We start from the raw sequence: 20,196 nt of genomic DNA on the forward strand, positions 1-20,196 counted from the left end.
TTTCTCCTAGTCACATGGTTATTAAATAAAACTTAAAAAATAAAAAAGGGAACCATAAAAACATCCTCTAAAAAAAAAAAAAAAAAAGCCAGACAAAAATAGCAGGCTAATTTTTGTTTCAAAATGAAATATTGCTTCCAAATAGTGTTAAAAAGAGTTTGAGAACTGCAAATCAGGAGGGTAACCTGCAGGAACCTGCAGACAAACATGCTTTTAATTGGCCTTCTTTAGACTCAATGGGCAAAGAAATAGATGTTGTCTTCTGTATCTCATTTCTTATCTTGAGAATAGCTATGTGCTTGATATTTATCTTAGATGTCTGTTGTAGTTACTTTTCTCAGTGCTGTGACCAAATACACAACAAGAAACAACTTAAGGAAGCAAGGATTTATTTAGGTTCAAAGTTTGAGGGAATACAGTCCATCATGGTGGGAAAGGCATGTTGGAGTTCATGGAGCATGTGGCTGGATCTTCTTACAGCTCAACAGTCTGGGACTCCAGCCCATGGAATGGTGGTACCCACATTTTAAATCTTCCTCCCAGGCACATCCAAAGGCATGCCTCACAAATGTCCTTGGTATTTCCTACTTTAATGAAGTTGAAAATTGAAGTTATCCATGGCAGTGGTGTAACTAGTGATCATGACTATTGCTTTTTTAACAAAATTATTTTTGTAGGAGTTTGCAAGCACTTCTGGATGATGAAAGCAGTGACTTTGGAGAAGTATATTACATCCACTTTAATGTGAGTATCAAAAACTACAAATATAAATCAGTTTTCATTTTGATTAATCCTTTACATGCTTACCACAGCATGTCACCTTTTACAAATTTCTGAATGATGCTAACGAAAAAGGTTTTTTTCTCATTTTTTAATGAGTTGAATTCATCAGTTAGATATACTGTGTCACATCCAACTTGACTTGAAAATTTAGTATGTTAAAGCAATAAACATGATTATTTCAGTTTCCAGACAGGCCTGGAAGGTATGTAATGACCTCATTTGCATACCTGATACTCATGGTTTGGTTGGCTTATAGGGACCTCAGCTGGAGCTGCTTCATCTCTGTCCACATGATCTCTTATCCACTACCAGGCCACTGAGGTGCCTTCATGGTGGATTCAGGGTTACAAACAGTATAGGAAATGGCATGGAATGACAAAAGTTTCTGCTTCTGCCAGATCCCACTGGCAAAGCATTTCACATGGCCATAGCCAGAGTATCACACAATTACATTGCAAAATGGAATGAAAATCAGGGTAGGACAAACCTTAGCAGAAATCCTGAGAGTGGCTGTTCTGGCCTCTGTCTGGCTTAGACACTAAGAACTCAGCAGACTGCCTGGGAGCGTCTGGATCCAGCCTCCACATGGTGTAGATAAAATCCCACTGAAACTGGCCAACAGCCCATGGAAAACAGATGATACAGGGACTCAAAAGTTCAATGCCTTGCCACAATGGGAGGAAGATCATTCCACACCTACCACTCCCTCCAAGGCTCAGGGACTTTTGCAGAAGAGGTTGGTGGAAATAATGTAAGAGCCAAAGGAAGGGGTGGAGTGTTAACTGGAAACGTCCTCTGACCACTATGCCAGCAAGCTATAGTCACACCTCCTTCCCACACTCATCAAGGAGTCAAGGGGGGAGTCAGTTACCCCTCCCACCCAATCAGTTGACCTTAGCTGCATGTCAGGGGAGGGGCAAAGGATATATAAGCCAAGAACACCAAGAGGCACCTCTCTCACCATTTTGTGCAGCTCTTGGGGGTCACAGGATCTGTATTTCAGTGTGTGGACTTAAATACATACTCATTATGATGCAGCCGTAAATGTGGGCTGCCCACTCTTCTGTAAATAAACCCCTACCCTATGCTCTATTAAAAAAAAGTAATAATAATAAATAAAATATTTAAAGATAATAAAACAAAATAAAATCTTAAATTGTTAAAAATAAAATAGGGTAGGAGAAATTGCTGGCCATTTTTGCAAATCTACCACATGGGATCTGCATTATATAAAAATATGGCTTATACTGAGTTCAATATTGTATGACTGTATTAATTCAACTGTGAACCTAAAAATTTACAGTCACTTTTGGAAGAGATGTAGCCTTGCTCTGGAAATTGTTATTGAATATGTTAAAGCCGTAATGAAAAAAAATAAAGAATAAAAAAAATCAGTTACAAAAAAAAAGATACTGAGATATGGCAGTTTTATAATTTCATTTAATATGATCAGTTCAGGTAAGTGAAATTTCTTTTTCATTCTGCATGGTGAATGGTAATCTTTTTGTTTGTACCTTTAGTGCTAGTTCTGTTTGTGTGCAACAAACTATGCTTTTAAAAATCTTATAGGAGATGAGGTATTCTTCAAAGTGTTAGTAATGCATTGTTCAGAATTGTCTTCGGCGTTATCTAAATTCACTTGTGTTTACAGGTACACTGGGACAGAAATGATATAGAATTAATTCCTAATGGAAACTGTGTAGTTGTTGACCAGACTAACAAGTATGTATAAAGAAAAATATTTAATTCATATCTATACTCGCTAAACTCTAAAAGTCCCTTTTAATAGAATTTTTTGTTCTTATTAGTAGTTAAGCAGAGAAACTGGTGTTTCTTATATGAATCCGTATAGACATTTACACCATGGACTTTACATTATATATAATGAGTGAAAATGGCTTTCAAAGAGATGTCTTTCCTTTTCCTTATGTTGCTTTAGATTTTATTTGCCTCTCCATTTCTCATAAAAGGGACTTGATTTGCATGCTTTATCACTGTACATGCTGTGCCTGGAGTAACAATTGTCATGCCTGACACTTAAATGGCACATAGAATAGAAGTTACCGAAGTATCTTGACTTCCCAAGACAGCTGATTAAATGGAAAGATATTGGCAGTGATATTTCTAGTCTACACCAAATCTTTTTCTCTAATTTCTTAATTTTTAAAAACTTTTTGTTGCGGTATGACACTATAATACAGAAAATTGCACAAATCTTAATTATACAGCGTTTTTTCTATGCTAATTAAATTTTATCACTAAAAATTTCAATTTTCTGATTATTAATATATATGAATGTGACCATTTTGTTAATATTAAAATTCTTAATAAACTGGGAATAGAAAGTAATATCCTTATGTCAATCTTATGTTTAATGGTGAGACACCAAAAACTTCCACTTGAGATAAAGAGAAAGTCAGTCTGCTGCTACCATTTCTAGGCAGCATTGTTCCAGATGCTTCAGCCAGTACAATGAAACAGAGTAAAGAAGGTGAAAATATTATTATACGACAAATAAATACTGGGGCTGGAGAGGTGGCCCAAAGGTTAAGAGCACTGGCTACTCTTGCAGAAGACCCAGGTTTGGTTCCCAGCACCCACATGGCAATTAACAACTGTCCTTAATTCCAGTTCCAAGGGATCAGATACCCTCTTCTGGCCTCTGCAGGCATTGCATGCATGTGGTGCACTTACATTCATGCAGACAAAACACTCATACACAAAGAAAAAGAAAAGAAAAATGAAATTTTAATTATTTGAAGATACCATGAATGTATGTATTTAAAATATTAAAGAATACCCTTTTTAATATTTTATTCTTTTTATTTTATGTATATGAGTTTATTGCCTGCATGTATGTGAGTGTACCCATGCCATGCAATGCCACATAGATCAGAAGAGGGCTTTAGATTCCCCTGGAACTGGAGTTAAGGATGGTTCATAGCCACCATGTGGGTGATGGGAATTGAACACGGGTCCTCTGCAAGAGCAGTTAGTGCTCTCAACCGCTGAGCCATCTCTCCAGCCCCTTAAAACCTAGGTAGAGCTTAGCTCTACTCTTAGAGGCTCTGTCTGCCATCAACTGCTTCATCCTAGCTCAAAGTGGAAATCACTTTTTCATTTGTATTTAACCACCAATAACAGTAGTTCATCATGATTCAGGTTACTCATAAGAGCATAAAATAAAATATGAAATTCACACCATCTCTCAAACATGCTTACCATTAGCAGTTTAGGCTTTTATTACAAGGCTCTACTATTCTGATCTCAGCATTGATTCTCTTACCTGTGTGACTATGATCAGTTATTTAACATCATTGTATCTGGTTCTTTTTCTTACATGTTCATAATATGCGAATATGCCTGAGGGAATTGTCAATATTAAATTAGATAATCTACAAAAAGTAACTACAGTCAGATAAAATGGTACATGTGTGTAATCTTAACTGCTCAACAGGCAAAAGCAAGAGGATTGCAAGCTCAATACCAACCTGGGCAACTTGGCTCTTGCCTTTTTTAAAAATATTTTATTTATTATTTTTATTTTATGTGTACGAGTGTATTGCCTGCATGTATGCAAGTGCACCCATGTTGTGCAATGCCGTGGAGGTCAGAAGAGGGCTTCGGATTCTGCTGGAACTGGAGTTAGGGATGGTTTGTAGCCACCATGAGGGTGCTGGGAACTGAACCCGGGTCCTCTGCAAGAGCAGTCAGTGCTCTTAATCACTGACCCACCTCTCCAGTCCTGGCTCTTGCCTTTCTTAAAATAAAATTTAAAACAGACTGGGAATGTAACTCAGTAGGAAGATGTTTGTCTATTATGCACGAAGCCCTGGGTTTATCATTGGATAAACAGTACCACATACAAAAGATAATTGTAACAGTTCATGGTTATTAACTGTTGGGTGTTCAAGATTTTAGATTTAGCTACCAATTTTTCAAGTTATTATGGTAATTGAAACTTTTTGTTGTTTTATGAAAGGAAAGACTATGTTTCTAAGTGTGTGGATTATATCTTCAACATCTCTGTAAAAATGGTTTATGAAGAATTTGAGAGAGGATTTTATAAAGTGTGTGACAAGGAGATTATAGAATTTTTTCATCCTGAGGAACTGAAGCATATGATTGTTGGAAACACAGATTATGATTGGGAAGCATTTGAAAAGGTATGTTGCCAAAAAGGGTAAGTTGATTAACTTCAGTTTTGTTTCCTCTTCCTGAATATCTTTTTTTTTTCATTATTTTCTTTAGAATGCAATTTATGGACAAGGATTCCACCATTCACATCCCACTATAGTGATGTTTTGGAAGGCTTTACACAAATTGACTCTGGAAGAAAAGAGAAAGTTCCTTGGTAAGTACATCTCTAATGCTGTCTTTGTAAAAATATTTTTACATTATTTTTATTTTTATGTATATAAGTGAATTGCCTGCATGTATGGTTAGTACACCCGTGTCAGGTAATACCTGTGAAGGTCAGAAGAGGGCATCAGATCCCCTGGAACTGGACAGTTGTTAGCTGCCATGTGGGTGCTGAGACTGGAACCTGGGTTCTCTGCAAGAGCAGTCAGTGCTCTTAACCTGAGCAATCTCTCTAGCCCCTCTAATGCTGTCTTTTTAAAGGGGTAAAAATAAATCTCATTTAATCTGGGCATGGTAGCACACGCCTTTAGTCCCAGCACTGGGGAGGCAGAAGCAGGCAGATCTCTGTGAATTCAAGGCCAGCCTGGTCTACGTAACGAGTTCCAGGTCAGCTGGGCCTACAGGGAGACCCTGTCTCAGAAAAGACCAAAAAATAAAAAAAAAAATTTTAATCTTACTTAAGACAGATGCCATCTATAACAAATCATAGTATCAAAGTCACTTTCCAGTACAGGTGAGTGTTCTCTCCATTCCAGATCAAAGTCATGTTTTAAGATAGATGATCCCCCCCCCCCCGTGACTTCATCCCTGCCCACTGCTTTCACATTCAACTTCTCCACTATAAATCCTGAGCATTCATTCTGTTTGTAGCTCTTGTTATCACTCAGTTATTCAGCCATGTAGGGTTTCCTGAGATAGTTTATTTAGCTAATTTTTCCCATTGTTATATCTTTATTGTTGTGTCTACTATTACTGCACACAAGCTTTTCAACTTCTTTTCTTTTTTAAAAAATATTTTATTATTTTTATGTGTGCGAGTGCATTGTCTGCATGTATTAAAAGTGCACCTGTGTCGTGCAATACCCACAGAGTAGAATGTTAGATTCCCCTGGAACTGGAGCTACGGCCAGTTGTCAGGCACCATGTGGGTGCTGGGGATGGAACCTGAGTCCTCTGCAAGAGCAGTCAGTGCTCTTAACTGCGGAACCATCTCTCCAGCCCCTCTACTTGTGTTTCTAAGTCTGTTTTTTGTTTGTTTGCTTGTTTGTTTGTTTGTTTTGAGACAGGGTCTCCCTATAGCCCCAGCTGGCCTATGGAGACCAGGCTGGCCTTGATCTCACAGAGATCTGCCTGCTTCAGCCTCGGGAGTACTGGATTAAAGGCATGCACCACCACACCCAGCTCTCCAAGCCTGTTTTAACTCCACAAATTCTGAGCTCAGTTTTATGTTCACCCTGTGGCTTTCTTGTGACTCTGAGTCCTTGCTTCTGAAAAACATTTATCTTTTTCTTATTTTTTATGAATAGCATGAATATGTTGGAAGGTATTCAAACATACGAATCCCAACAGCTTGCCTTCCGGTACTCCTAAAGAAAATCTTTGCCTCAGCCCAACAGCTCCATTACCTACACAACCCTGTGCTCATTCGCACCCTCCCACCCTGGACTTTCTCCAGTGTTCCTTCCCCCACCTTGAGCCTTGCTTCTTCTCTAAATCTTTCCGTCCTTAACGGTCCAGCTTTTTCTGAACTCTTAGACATTTCCTCAGTTTCTCAGTTTGTCCTGCTCTCTCTGCTCTGTAGCGCTTCTACATTTGTTTTCAGGGCACTTGCTTGTTTCTTCCTTGGCTGGCTTACGCCTTCCACATCTTCTCTTGCTACTTGTCTTTTTCTACACAAGAATCTAACGGTATTTGCCCCCTCCTATCTGTGGTTTCCCTTTCCACAGTTTCACTTAATCTGCAGGCTACCCACAGTCTAAAAATATTAAATGGGAAATTTCAGAAACAAACATTTAATACATTTATGGTGAAATCACGTGCCATCTTAATCTCTTTTGCTCAAGATATAAACCATTTCTTTTGTATATAAACTTTTGTCTTCAGACCCCTAAATTACCTGCTCATTAGGTACTTGTCTTAGTTTTTCAGATTGACATGGAAGTATCACAGTGCTGTGTTCAAGTAACCATTATTTTACTTAATTATGAGTCTAAAGTACATGAGTAATGATGCTGGCAATTTTGATATGCTTAAGAGAAATCATAAAGTGTTTCTTTGCTGTAAAAAGTTAAAAGTCTATTAAAAGTGTGTATGTATAGAAAAAATACACTCTATATGTGACTTGATACTATCCACATTTTGAGGCCACCACTGAAGACTCAGAACTTAATGCCCTACAGATAAAGGGGACTACTATTTTTCCAATCAGATTTTAAGTTGCTTGAAGGCAGTGACTGTGTTAGATTCCCACCCACCTACCCCCCACAATGCACTGTTAAGATTTTGCCTGTGGGCCTTAGGTAAAGTATTTTCAATGAACTTAATTTCTCTATTTAAAAAGAAATACTAAGGCTGGAGAGATGGCTCAAAGGTTAAGAGGACTGCTCTTGCAGAGGACCTGGGTTCAATTCCCAGCACCCATGTGGCAGCTAACAACCGTCGGTAACTCCAGTTCCAGGAGATCTGACGCCCTCTTCTGAACTCCACAGGCACTGCATGACACAAGTGCACTCACACACATGTAGGCAATACACTCATATACATAAAACAAAAATAAAATATTTTTTTTAAAAAGAAATACTGTCGGGCGTGGTGGCACGTGCCTTTAATCTCAGCACTCGGGAGGCAGTGGCAGGTGGATCTCTGTGAGTTTGAGGCCAACCTGGTCTACACAGTAAGTTCCAGGTCAGCTGGGGCTACAGGGAGACCCTGTCTCAAAAAGACCAAAAAAAAAAAAAGAAAAAAAAGAAAGAAAAATAATAGTGTTCATGGGAGTAAGTCATTCAATCTTACTATTCTTTTTAGTGTTTCTTACAGGAACTGACAGATTACCAATAAAAGATTTAAGCAATATGAAAATAACATTTTGCTGTCCTGAAAACTGGAGTGAAAACGATCCAGTAAGAGCACAGACGTGTTTTAGTATTCTCCTCCTTCCTAAATACTCTACAATGGAGAGAGTAGAAGAAGCGCTGCAGGGAGCCATCAGCAACAGCAGAGGATTTGGCTGACCTGGCATCTCACTCCTTACCTTTCTTGAAAAAAATTTCAAAAATAAAATTAACTCAAAAAATTAACATGGAAGTCCAGTACATTAATCTGTTCTTTGAGAATTGCTCTATCAATTATCAAATTCATGAGGCTTTGTCTCCCACATGGCTACCTGCCTGATTTAAAGGGTTCGTTACTGTACTTTACTGTTGCTGTTTCCTCCATTTACCATACTTAGCAGGTGAATAGTGATTTTCAAAAACTCATACCAGTTCCTCTCTAATTGTAAAACATCTAGAAACAAGAGAAAAATCTTTGCTACTTTGAGTTACATAAAAATTTCTCATATCCAACACTAAAATCATGCATGATCCATGTAAGAACAAATTGATCAACTGAATGTCATTATAATTAAAAAGTTCTGATCTTGGAAAGTCAGAAGGATAAAAAGCCACAGACTTGGAGAAAATATTTGCAAAGTGTGTGTGTGAGATGAATAATTTGTTTTCTTTCTACAATGTACAAAGAACACTAAAGAAATAAAACATGGAACTGGCGAGATGGCTCATTGAGTAAAGGCACTGACTGCCAAGGCTGATGACCTGAGCTCCATCCCTAGAACTGACATGGTGGAAGGAGAGAACCAACTCTCATAAGTTGTCACTGTGGCATATGTAGAGATCTGATATTGTCAACAGTCATAGCTCCCAGATCCTTCTCTCTGTGTCCTGAGAACAGCTCCAGCCTCAGATCCCACCATTTCACTGCATTCTAGTTTTGTTTTGTAAATTATGCATGTGTGTGTGTGTGTGTGTGTGTGTGTGTGTGTGCATGTGTGTATGCATGCTTGGGCTCTCATGTACATGGAGGTCAGAGGACAGCTTGCTGGAGTTAGTTCTCACCTTCTACATGGGGTCCTGAGGATTGAACTAGGTCCCTAAACATGGTAGCAAGCAGCTTTACCCACTGAGGCATCTTAGGTCACATTCTCCTCCCTGTTTTCAGGCATGTGTTTTCTTCTGCCGGGAATCCTCCTCCTTCCCAGCCTTTGCCTCCTCCACCTGTATTAGCTACTTTTCTGTTGCTGTGATAGCATACCATGACGAAGGCAACTTATAGAAGAGTTTATTTGGCTTATGGTTTCAGAGGGATAAGAGTCCACCATGGCAAGAATCAGCTGGAGAAAAAAAATTGAGAGCGCACATCTTCAAGCACACCCAGGAAACAGAAAGACAGCAAACTGGAAGTGGGAAAAGGCTATGAATTCTCAAAGCTGGTCCCCAGTGATGTGCTTCCTCTGCAAGGGTGCACCCTCTAGGGATTCCATGACCTCCTCAAACAGCTGGGGGCCATATACCAAGTATTCGCATGCTTGAGCCTATGGTGGACACTTCTCATTCAAACCACAACAGCTCCTCTCTTCAGTCCTGCCTTCCCCTCTGTGTTATCCCCGCTCATTTTTGGCTGTCCTGGCATTCCAGTAAATGCCACATAAATGTTTGTGGGATGTGGCAACCTAGCTCAGCGTTTTTCCTTTGTGGTTGTTCCTTCCCAGTGCTTGGTTGCACATCTTATGAGTTAGCCACAAGTGCCATCTAGCGGCAGATGTAGAAGACAACAGCCATCTCCAAGTAGAGACTTTTCACTAGCAGGGACAAGGACAAAACTTGGAAAGGGGGAGGGTGCTATCTGGGAAGTGGGTATATAGTCGAATGAGATGGTTTGGGATGGTCTGTGTGATACACACACACACACACAAACAAACAAAAAATTTTTTTAAATGCATTATATTTGAGGAGGAAGCATGGAAATTTATGTCATGCTAATTAGTAGAGGTGATAAACAATACCATTGAAATCTGCCCGATGACTTTATAGACATACACAAGTGCCACGGATCCAAGTGCAACCAATTATGACTAGTAATAATCAGATACATACAGATTAGGGTAAAAGAGATAGACACATATTTGTATGGAGAGCTAATGATTCATGGTTATAAAAATACTATGACCTCTAGATAGGCTAACTAGATTCACCAGATGGACAAGTAGTGGGGATTAGCTGGGGTGCCGACAACACAGCAGACAGTAGCAGGGATATCAGAGTATAAGGGCTCTAGTAGGGGGAGGGAGACTACGGGAGGGTGCTACCTGGGAAGTGGGCATATAAATTTAAAAGATTTAAAAAACAATTCTTCAAAGCATAAAAATTTGCTCCTTAATAATTAGATGTGAAAAACATTATCATTGAAATCTACCTGATTTTATATCCATCCTCAGATGCCAAGGAGCTCAGAAAATAATTGACTGTGACTAGTAATAATCTGATAGAGATTAGAAATGCATGTGTAAACATCTTAATGTCAATTGCATTAAAAATGAAGTTTTCTGTATGAAACTCTGCATTTTAATAATGAAATGGAGATCTTTTTAAAAGGTTAAAAAAGATTTAATTTTATGTCTTATAGGGTTTATACTGAGTACAATATTGTATAACTGTAATAATTCAACTGTAAACCTAAAAATGTACAGCAATTTTCTTAAGAATTCGGCAGACCTGAACCTGTGATTTCCACCAGACCTGTTAGTGCATCTCTCAACTCTTGCCAAACTTTTTCTTGCAGCAGATGGTGACTGACACAGAGACCCACAACTGGTCTCTGAGAGCAAGACACTGCAGAGTGCTTAGCCCTAAATGAGACATCTGTATCACACCATCACCTCCCAAGTCTCAGGGATCATTGCAGAAGAGGGGCAGAAAGATTGCAAGAGACAAGAGGTGATGGATGAATACAAGGAAGCAGTTACGGACACAACAGGGCAGTTGCACATGTGACAGCATGCACAAGACCTGTGCGAGCCCAAGCCAGACCGAAACACAGTATGGATGGGGGAGGTGGGCAAGAAGCCCCAGCCCTAGCTGAGAAACTACTGACAACTGATAGCTGCTGGGAGAGGGAGTCAGTTTGAGGGTGTGAAATCTGGTAGGTTGATCAGGCTCTAAGGGCTGGATCCACATCCAAGAGCATTGGGGAAACACAAATTAGCCTCAATAGGCCTTTAATAAAAGAAAATACTAGAGGACGCGAAATCACGGACAGGATTAGGGTGGAGGTGGGGGGGGTCTCATGGTCAAAGTACATTTATGATATTCTCAAAGAATCAATACAAATATGTTTAAAGACCTGATACCTGAAGGGAAAAAAGAAGTTCGCAGCATTTTATGTTCTTTGCCAACAGTGTATGAGGATCTAAAACATCTATTACAAATTCAGATCCATTCATAAGAATGCAGACAGAAACATTACTTTTCTGTAGCTTTATTCCCTTTGCCCTCTTTTTGTACTATTATTGCTAGGGCACAGTGCGTCCTAATATTAAAAATCTAATACTTTGTAATAATTACATAACTTGATATGTCTTAAAGAGAGATAGGAAGTAAAAAGCAAACATGGGGGATAGGAACGTAGTTCAGTTGGCAGACTGCTTGCTTAGCATGCATGACACCCTAAGTTCAGTCCCTACCACCGAGCATGGTGGTGCATGCCTGGAATCCCAGTATTTGGGAAGAAGGTAGAAAGATCAGCAGTCCAAGTTCATCGCTGTCTTCATACTGAGCTGTTGGCCAGTCTATAATGCCTATGACACATGAGAACTGTCTGAAAAAAGCTTAGAGCATTGATTGTATTAACTTTCTTCTTTGTTTTCTGATTCTCTTCTGTGTTACTGTGAATGCAAGTTACTACCTGGTATCATCTGCTTGCTCTGTAATTACAGCTTTGCCCACATCAATTTTCCATGCAGAGTTAATAACAAGAGTGTTGTATAAGCCCCCAACACAATTATAGTTTTCTACAACTGTTTTACAAATCAGTTGGAGAAATACGTGTATAATTACATATTGACTATTCTTCTGACCTGAAGCTCCCAGGAGCTACTTTAATGTTCATCTGAGAACTGATGGGGAGAGTCCTCTGTTCTCAGCCACACCCTTCTGGAGTGGCCATCACTCTGAACCAAGAGGATAAGAAGTGGTTGGTGGTCCAGATGCCGCAAACTAACTCACTGTTCTGGCTGAGGCTTTCTTAAATGTTTCAGTTGTTCTATGTCCATGGGACAGTTTCTGTTTTGTAATTTTAACCATGTAGGCCTGTTTCATTAGGGAACTGGTCTGCAGCAATTCAACAATGCCATCATACAAATCAGTATTATTTCTTTATATTTTCACATGCAAATTTTAACTTGATCCTCAATTTTTTTGTGTGGTATATATATTTGTGGTGTGCACATGTGTGTGCACATGGAGGCCAGAGGCAACCATCAGATGGCCTGCTCTATCATTCTCTGCCTTATTCCACCGAGGCAGGGCCTCACACAGAACCTGAACGAGGCTGGCAAGCAGCAAGCCCCAGCTATCCTTCTTTGCACTATGGTGTTGGGTTATTGGGGTGTGTGACCACACTCAGCTTTTTGGGTTCTAGGTATTTGAACTCAGGTCCTCATGCTTGAGCAGCAAGTGTTTTTACCCACTGAGCTATCTCCCCAGCCCTGATCCTAAGGATTTTATATAATTTTATCTATGTGTTATGGTAGATTCGATGTGTCAGAGTATAATACAATTTTTAGCTCATTAGATGCATTGTATGTCACCAGTCTCAAGTCATGTTTTATAATCCTTTTTACAAAGGAGGATTTCTAGTTCCAGCAGGTATTTGTACTTGCATCAGTTTCCTGCCACCCTCCAAAGATTTGTTTTTATTATTTGTGTCTGTGCCCATGGAGGCCAGAAGATGGTATGAGAACTATAGGAGCTGGAGTTACAGGCAGTTGTGAGCCACTCCACACAGGTGGTGGGAACTGAACTTAGGTCCTCCAAAGAGCTGTAAGCATTCAACCACTGAGCTGAGCCATCAGAGGTTTAACTACTACTGTTGTTTTCTGTTTCAGCAAATACTTCTAAGAGGCCAAAATGGCAAAACAAAACAAAACAAACATGCCTTTATTAGTCATCATGGAATAAACTCATACTCTCATACTTGGTATAAATCTGATTATGTTACCCTACCACTGTGCCTCCTTTATAACCTCTACACCAAGGGGTTATGGAAGATCTCAGAGGTCTTCTTGTCAAGGAGCTTGAAAACCAATGAGGAGCCAGTTTCACTAATTGATAACAAAGTCCCATTATTATCTATGTGTTAGGGTACATTCGATATGTCAAAGAGTATAATACAATTTTTAGCTCATTAGATGCACTGTATGTCACCAGTCTCAAGTCATGTTTTATAATTATGAATGAAAGATTGAAAATAATTTAAACCAATTACTACTGGAACAATAAAATCATATATTTAAAAAAAAGTACCCTAGCTAGGCATGATGGCACAAGCCTTCAATCCCCCAGAACAGGGAGGCAGGGGTGGGCAGATCTCTGAGATCCATGCCAGCTGGGACTACAAGGAGACCCTGTCTTGAAAACAAAAAAGGTAACATCATTCTTTAGAAAATGTACTGAATTGAAGCCTGATGTAGGTGAAAGTATTTTTATTACTTGAACATAAAGGCAATGTGTCATGGTGTGCCCACTTAATTAGGTCAGCTTAAAACCTTTTTTGGGGGGAGAGGGGGCATGTTCCCTTCAAAGTTTATTCAAATACAAAAAAATTAAAAGTGGGTATCTACATTTGTCTGGTGGCCAATCTGCCTACTTGTTCTAAGTAATTTATTAGCATGTTAATCATGCATAATGGGCTTCATACTTCGAACATGTACATAATGTATTTTGATCTTGTTCACCACATTCCCCTTACTCTCTCCCACTGATCCACTTTCTCCTATTCCCTTTCTACTTTCTTCTTTTTTGGTGACCCAATGAGCTTACTTAGGGCTCTGATAAATGGTTTCCTGGCTGCAGCTGTCCTTGAACTCCTGATCCTCTTAAGTGCTAGGACTTCATGTGAGCTCCACCATGCTGGCTCAAGTGACTCTTGCTTTGCTTGTCCTCATCTGTAAAATGGTGCTTCTTTCCCTTAGTTTAAGATTAAAGACTACATGTTTATATGCCAATAACCAAACCTGGTGCAGCTTGTACAGTCTGTTAGTGAGAGAATACTGAGCTCCCTCAGAAACAACTTGTCAACTTCCAAAAATGCTTAAATTTCAAAAGCTGCAACTGACTTATCAGATTATAGTACTTTATCTACAAACGTGTTCATCTACATTGTCCACAGTTCTCAGTGGGCTAAATGTGAGATTCAGGGTTAAAAACAACTCCACCTCAAGAAACGACTAAAAAGCTCCATAGCTTTCTAGTTCACTTGCATACTGCTATTGGATAATTTAAGAAAGTGATAGTTAATATACTAACTTAATACAATAGAAAACATCTGTTTTAATTTTTTGTTGATAGGAAGAAAATCTAAATCTTTGATTAAACTACTTTTGGGTGCTAATTAAGATCAATTAGAGGGCTGGGCATGGCGGTGCACACCTTTAATCTCAGTGCCAAAGAGGCAGAGGCAGGAAGAGCTCTGAGTGTGAAGCTAGCCTGGTCTAGTAGTGAGTTCCAGGGCAGCCAAGGAAAAGGAGAGGGAAGAGAGGAAAAGAATCAATTAGGAAGCCAGTGAGATGGCTTAGCTGGTAAAACTCTTGCCACCAAGCCTAACCACCTGAGTTTGATCCCCACAACCCACATTATGGAAAGGAGAATCAATCCTACAAAGTTGTCTAGTGACCTCTGCACATGCCCCCAGTCATAAATGTAAAAAAGTTAAGTAAATTAGGGACAGGGAAGTTCAGTAACTACATGTTTGCCTAGATAGCTAAAGCCTTGGGTTAGAGTATATATAACCAATTAAATTAATAACCAATTCTTATATTTCTTTAGAGTAGGATTCAAACACTCATGCTAAGCTTCCAAAATAGTAACTGTGACATCCTCTCTCAGTTCTCCTAAAAGTTCTAGAAAATCAGGTGTGATGACACATGACTTAAAAAAAAAAAAAAAAAAAAAAAAAAAAAAAAACCAACCAACAAACAAAAAAAAAGAGTATTAGAGCAACTAAAATTTCCCAGGGCATGAAAATTTGGGAGTGTGCCTTGAAACATGGTTCTAAACTCAAAAGGACACAATTAGCTTCCCATCCCTACCCAAGGTACTCACTGAGAATAATTCTATTTTGGGTATTAAGTGCCTCTATAAAACAGAAGTATAAGTATTTCTATATTTTTCTTTTAATGCCATACCCTTGAGACAAAAACAAAACCAAACAAGCACCCTCATCCCATGAAAACTGGGTTTTATGGTAAACTGTCAACATCTTTTAGTTTTGATGTAAGCACCTGATGCCAAATTAAGGTAATTTTAATTTTACTTTAGTTTTTGGTCTTTTTGAGACAGGATCTTCCTGTAGTCCCAGCCAGCCTAGACTATGGAGACCAGGCTGGCCTCGAACTCACAGAGATTCACCTGCCTCTGCCTCCCAAGTGCTGAGATTAAAGGTGTGTGCCACCATGCCCCGGTAAGGTAATTTTATAAACTTAGAATTGGTCTAAGTACTTACATATAGATTTCCCATTGATCTTGAAGCTAAACAAAATTAGTAAGTGTTAAATAAATGGAATGAGAAATGTCCTCAGATGACTAAAGGTGTTAATCTCCATTGAGACATTTTGTTCTAATGTTTCTTCAGATACAGTAGCTGTAAGTGAAAATCTTTAAAAAAAATGAGGGCAGAACGAAAGTACAAAAAAGCTGCAGTGTGCCCCATAGTTCTAAGCTTGAGAGAAAGACAACGCAGCCTTCCTATAAACCAAATGGGTTTGTATCTAGAGTATCCACAGATATTTGCCCAAGACTCCTGTTACTATATACATTATCTTGACTGTGGTTGCACTAATTATGCCTGAAGGGTTTAACACCCATCCAGGTCGGAAGGCAGAAGAACACATACACTGGTGTGGAAGTTGGCAAGAGTGGGCTAAAAACAAACACTGCCTGTGCTAGTGCAGCACTGTGGGAAATTTTCTTCCACAAAAGAAAGAACAGTCCTGATAAAAAGATTAATGGAATAAGAACAGCCAAAGTAGGCAGACGAACGTTCTCCCCGACCATGTACCCTTCACCCTATGTTCAAAGGAAAATTCAACAGTCGCAGTTGTAAGAAGTTTTTATCTAGTGCTGTTCCACTTCCTCCTGCTTTTTCTTCTGATGCATTGTCCTTGCTGCCTGTGGTATCATATTGGGAATCCCATCAATGATTGGATAGGCGATTCCCAGCTCTTCATTAATCAGTTCATTTGTTGATGCTTCATACCTGAAAGGGAAAAGGGAAAATGAATTGTAGAAAAAAAGCTCGGAAGAGCCTGATGTTAAATAAATAGCACAATTTTAGATACAGAGTTACTAACCAAACAATTTTAATTTTTTCTATATATTATTTATTATTTTTATGTGTATGTGTGTATTGCCTGCATGTATGTAAGTGCACCTGTGTCATGCAGTGCCCACCGAGGACAAAAGAGGTTGTCAGAGCCCCTGGAACTGGAGTTTCGGACAATTGTTAGCTGCCATGTGGGTGCTGGGACTCAAACCCGGGTCTTCTGCAAGAATAATCAAGTGTTCTTAACCACTGAGCCATCTCTCCAGCCCCAATATTTTATTTATTTATTTTTTTATGTGTATGAGTGTATTGCCTGCATGTATGTGAGTGCACCCGTGTTATGCAATGCCTCAGAGGTCAGAAGAGGGCTTCGGATTCCCCTGGAACTGGACATAAGGACGGTTTGTAGCCGCCATGTGGGTGCTGGGAATTGAACCCGGGTCCTCTGCAAGAGCAGTCAATGCTCTCAAACGCTACAATTTTAATCTTAAAAGCACTAAGTTAATTCAACCACTGCTCTTAGAAAATTTTCTTACACTCGGTAATTGTTCCCATTAAAATCAGTCTATCTCGTTCTATTTTTTTTACTTAATTCCCAACGTATGCCTAAAGTTTATTTTTCATATTAGTCAGAAAAGATGTCTACCTTTCATTCAGATAGTCCTTCCTTATTATGGTCAACCCTAAAACCATTCCAGTTAACTTACAATTGAACAAAAACTAGGGGAACCCCCAATTTCCTGTTTACAGTAAATGTTAAATTGACTGATACAATAGAAAGAAATCACCAAATCAAAATATGCAAAATGAAAGCTTGAGAAAGACGAGAGGGTACGGAGAAGGAAACTCCGGAAAGCCGTGGGCTAGTTATACAAAGAGCTAAAAGGTAAATCAAGAAACTGAATAATTTGTTCATACAGGGCAACAAATCTAGAAGCTGAAAATATAAGTAAAAATTGCTAGTAATCTACTTCCCAAAGATAACCACATTTTGACGTTTATACATTTTGTAATACTACTGGTGCCAATATTCTGTTTCAGTAACCTGGAACCAGCTGAAGGCTAAAGATGACTTTACAAAACCAGCTAGCCCACAACTACAAGCAATGGGCAGCTCACCACAAACTTAACACTTAGGGCTGTCAGATACCAGGTTTTCGCAGACAGCATTTCCACAAGAATTTGGGGACTACTACAATATTTTTCTCGTGTCTGAAATAGGTAATTGCTTTGAATTTGTCCTCAATCTAAATGGTTCATGAATGTGGCTGTACACTGGAATCACTTAAAAGACAGTTTAAGAAAATACAGGCCAGGAGTGATGGTTCACTCCTATAATGTCTTGCACGCAGGAGGATGAGGCAGTTAGATTGCCATAAGTGCCAAACTAGCCTGGGCTACATAAAGCGTTCCAGGAAGGTCCAAGCCAAATAACGAGAGCCTATCTCAAAAATCAAGCAATCAAATAACAGCAATAATAAAAAGGTGACGAGACAAAGGGGCTGAGGAGATGGCTAAGTCAATCAAAAGCTTGCCCTGCAAGCTTAGAGACCTGAGTTGTCATCCTCAGCAGTTACGTGCTGAGCGATGGCCGGTTGCCCCAGTCAGGCTAACTTCGGTTCTGTGAGGAGCCCCTTGTCAAAACACACAGCAAGCGGGGAGCGTTAACCTCTGGCCTAGACACCTCTGGCCTCCGACGCCCACAGACACAAGGACAAAAAAAGAAGCCGGTCAAAACACAGGTCCCGGGCGGCCTCCGGGGCTGCTGGCGGTGGGGGTCGCGCGGCCCATCTATCCCCTCCCCGGGCCCTCGGAGGACAAGGCCCACCTCAGCGGCTTCTTGGAGAGCGGACACACGAGGAACTCCAGCAGCGACGGGTGGAAGGTGCGCGGTGGCTCCTCCGCCCTCTCGCTCTGCTTGGCACAGGACCGGGGTCCAGGCGCTTGCAGGCACCTACGGGTGAGCGCCCAGACAGTGCGGGGTGCCCGCGGGGCCCAAGCTAGCCTGCTGCACACAGCGCTCAACATGGCCGCCATCCGGCTACTAGGCGGCGCTAGGTACGCCGCACCACAGCTTTCCTTGAGCCCCGCCGACCCGTCTCCGCCCGCCGCTGCTCAGACCCCGCCCCGCCACCGCCCAGGCCCCGCCCCTCCAGCCACCCCTGGCTAGGTTTGTTCCGGGGTGCTCCAGTAAACACCTCCCTAGACTTGACTGCACTGGTGCTGTGGTTCCAGAAGGTGAATTGACTCCGTGACCCATGGTCAGTGGTACCTACTTGGTGCGGCCTGCTGTCCAGTGGCTACTCCGTCACATTTAGGAAACTGTTAAGAAAACCTGTCGGGTGTCCAACTTTTCACCCCAGCCAATCACAGATGTGCCAAGGAGCCAGGGACTGGACCACAAAGTCACAGTCTTAGGCTTCTGAGTTATTTTCATGGTTATTTTAAATGATTTAAATGTAAATGGTTTAAATTTCAAACACAGGCATACTGAGTGTGTTAAAAGTAACAGTTTGTTTAATGTAAATCTTACTATAACAGTCTCTGCGACCTTGTTAGGCTCCCTACATCCTGGCCCCCTCTAACCAGGCATTAAAAAAGTTTAAGAACCTTCAAAGAATGGCTTAAGCCTTCTTCTCTGAGAGAGGTGAAGATTCTTACCACCTGGAGCTTGTGAATTCAGCTGCATTATAAAGCACAAAGTGAACTTAAAGGCAGTCTGAATAACTAATCTGATATTTCAGATAATCAGGCACAATAGTCAAATGGACAATTCGAATTATCCCAAGTTTGCATGGAAGTGATGCCTATTTAATTTTCATTTTACAGTAGTGTAGTAGACAAGAACCTGGGTCTTGTTGATGCAGAAACACAACTCTCACCTTGAAAGGGATGAGAGACAGTTTATTCTGCAGCCAAATATGTATGACTATGGCCTGGGAATACAGATTCAGGTTATCCCCAACTCCGTGTCCCAAAGTGGTAACAGTTTCACAAGCCATCAATTAAGACTCTTCTCAAATGCATTGGTATAGACATCAGAGAAGTAGGTTATAGAAAAGTGGGGGGAATTCTATAGGCCCTAGATGCTATCTGACAGGCTTCTTAGCCTTTGGGTTGGTGGAAGCTGGTGGTCTGGTAAATTAATAATTTTCAAAATGTTTTTGTCTATTAGTCAAAGGATGTTAAGTCAGAAACAGAGGTGGACAAGGAATGGCTATTTAGGGACTAAAGATGACCCAAGATAAATGGTAATTAGCCTCTGGAACTACAATGTTCCAAACTCTCCATAATCACTGAAGGTCTAATCTGTTGATCAACCTTGCAGAAGATTTGCTTTGAAGATGCAGACTTTTTCTGAGACTTTAGTTCACAGTCTCAACAGTTTCTTTACAAGCTGGATAACTCAGTTTCCTTATCTGTATAATGGGATTAATAATGGTACCTACTGAAACTAAAGTTCCGGGAGGGTGGTAACCTGTGTTAAAGAATATGTTAGAGATAAGTTCAGGTTCAAAAAGAGACCACCACTCTAATTAAAGCATCTTGGCAAGGCAAAACTGTATATACATGGCCAGGCTGGCCTCTGCTTTCTAATCTCTAAGGCAAGAGAGAGCTTGGCTGTTTCTTATTAGCTGAGGTTCAACCTCACAGTCCACTCTTGATTAGCTAGTTTGA

General features: G+C 40.2%; 3 protein-coding genes across 4 annotated transcripts in view; 1 reads left to right on the forward strand and 2 right to left on the reverse strand.

The window, feature by feature from the left end:
* The window catches only part of Herc5 (HECT and RLD domain containing E3 ubiquitin protein ligase 5), a 60,665-nt gene extending 52,443 nt beyond the window's left edge, over positions 1-8,222 (forward strand). The window contains exons 19-23 of one of the 2 annotated variants that reach the window (XM_008844671.3): positions 678-744; positions 2,435-2,505; positions 4,766-4,949; positions 5,035-5,137; positions 7,951-8,222. In XM_008844671.3, coding sequence (XP_008842893.1) covers positions 678-744; positions 2,435-2,505; positions 4,766-4,949; positions 5,035-5,137; positions 7,951-8,156 — 631 coding nt within the window. In that variant the 3' untranslated portion in view covers positions 8,157-8,222. The remainder of the gene's footprint in view (positions 1-677; positions 745-2,434; positions 2,506-4,765; positions 4,950-5,034; positions 5,138-7,950) is intronic. The other variant, XM_029569085.1, reaches the window with a different exon arrangement.
* A 7,549-nt stretch (positions 8,223-15,771) lies between these two features.
* Positions 15,772-16,250, reverse strand: Pigy (phosphatidylinositol glycan anchor biosynthesis class Y). Its single transcript, XM_008844644.2, is given in 3 exon segments — positions 15,772-16,119; positions 16,121-16,175; positions 16,178-16,250. Coding segments are annotated over 3 exon segments (216 nt in total). The 3' UTR covers positions 15,772-16,031.
* A 37-nt stretch (positions 16,251-16,287) lies between these two features.
* Pyurf (PIGY upstream reading frame) lies at positions 16,288-18,616 on the reverse strand. Its single transcript, XM_008844645.3, has 2 exons — positions 18,347-18,616; positions 16,288-16,452 (listed from the first exon to the last, which is right to left on the reverse strand). Exons 1-2 carry the CDS (start codon positions 18,553-18,555, stop codon positions 16,311-16,313), a joined length of 351 nt encoding a protein of 116 aa, XP_008842867.1. The 5' UTR covers positions 18,556-18,616; the 3' UTR covers positions 16,288-16,310.
* Positions 18,617-20,196: the final 1,580 nt, after the last annotated feature.

Source organism: Nannospalax galili, unplaced genomic scaffold (assembly GCF_000622305.1).
Source record: "Nannospalax galili isolate Female #2095 unplaced genomic scaffold, S.galili_v1.0 scaffold441, whole genome shotgun sequence".
NCBI lineage: Eukaryota > Metazoa > Chordata > Mammalia > Rodentia > Spalacidae > Nannospalax > Nannospalax galili.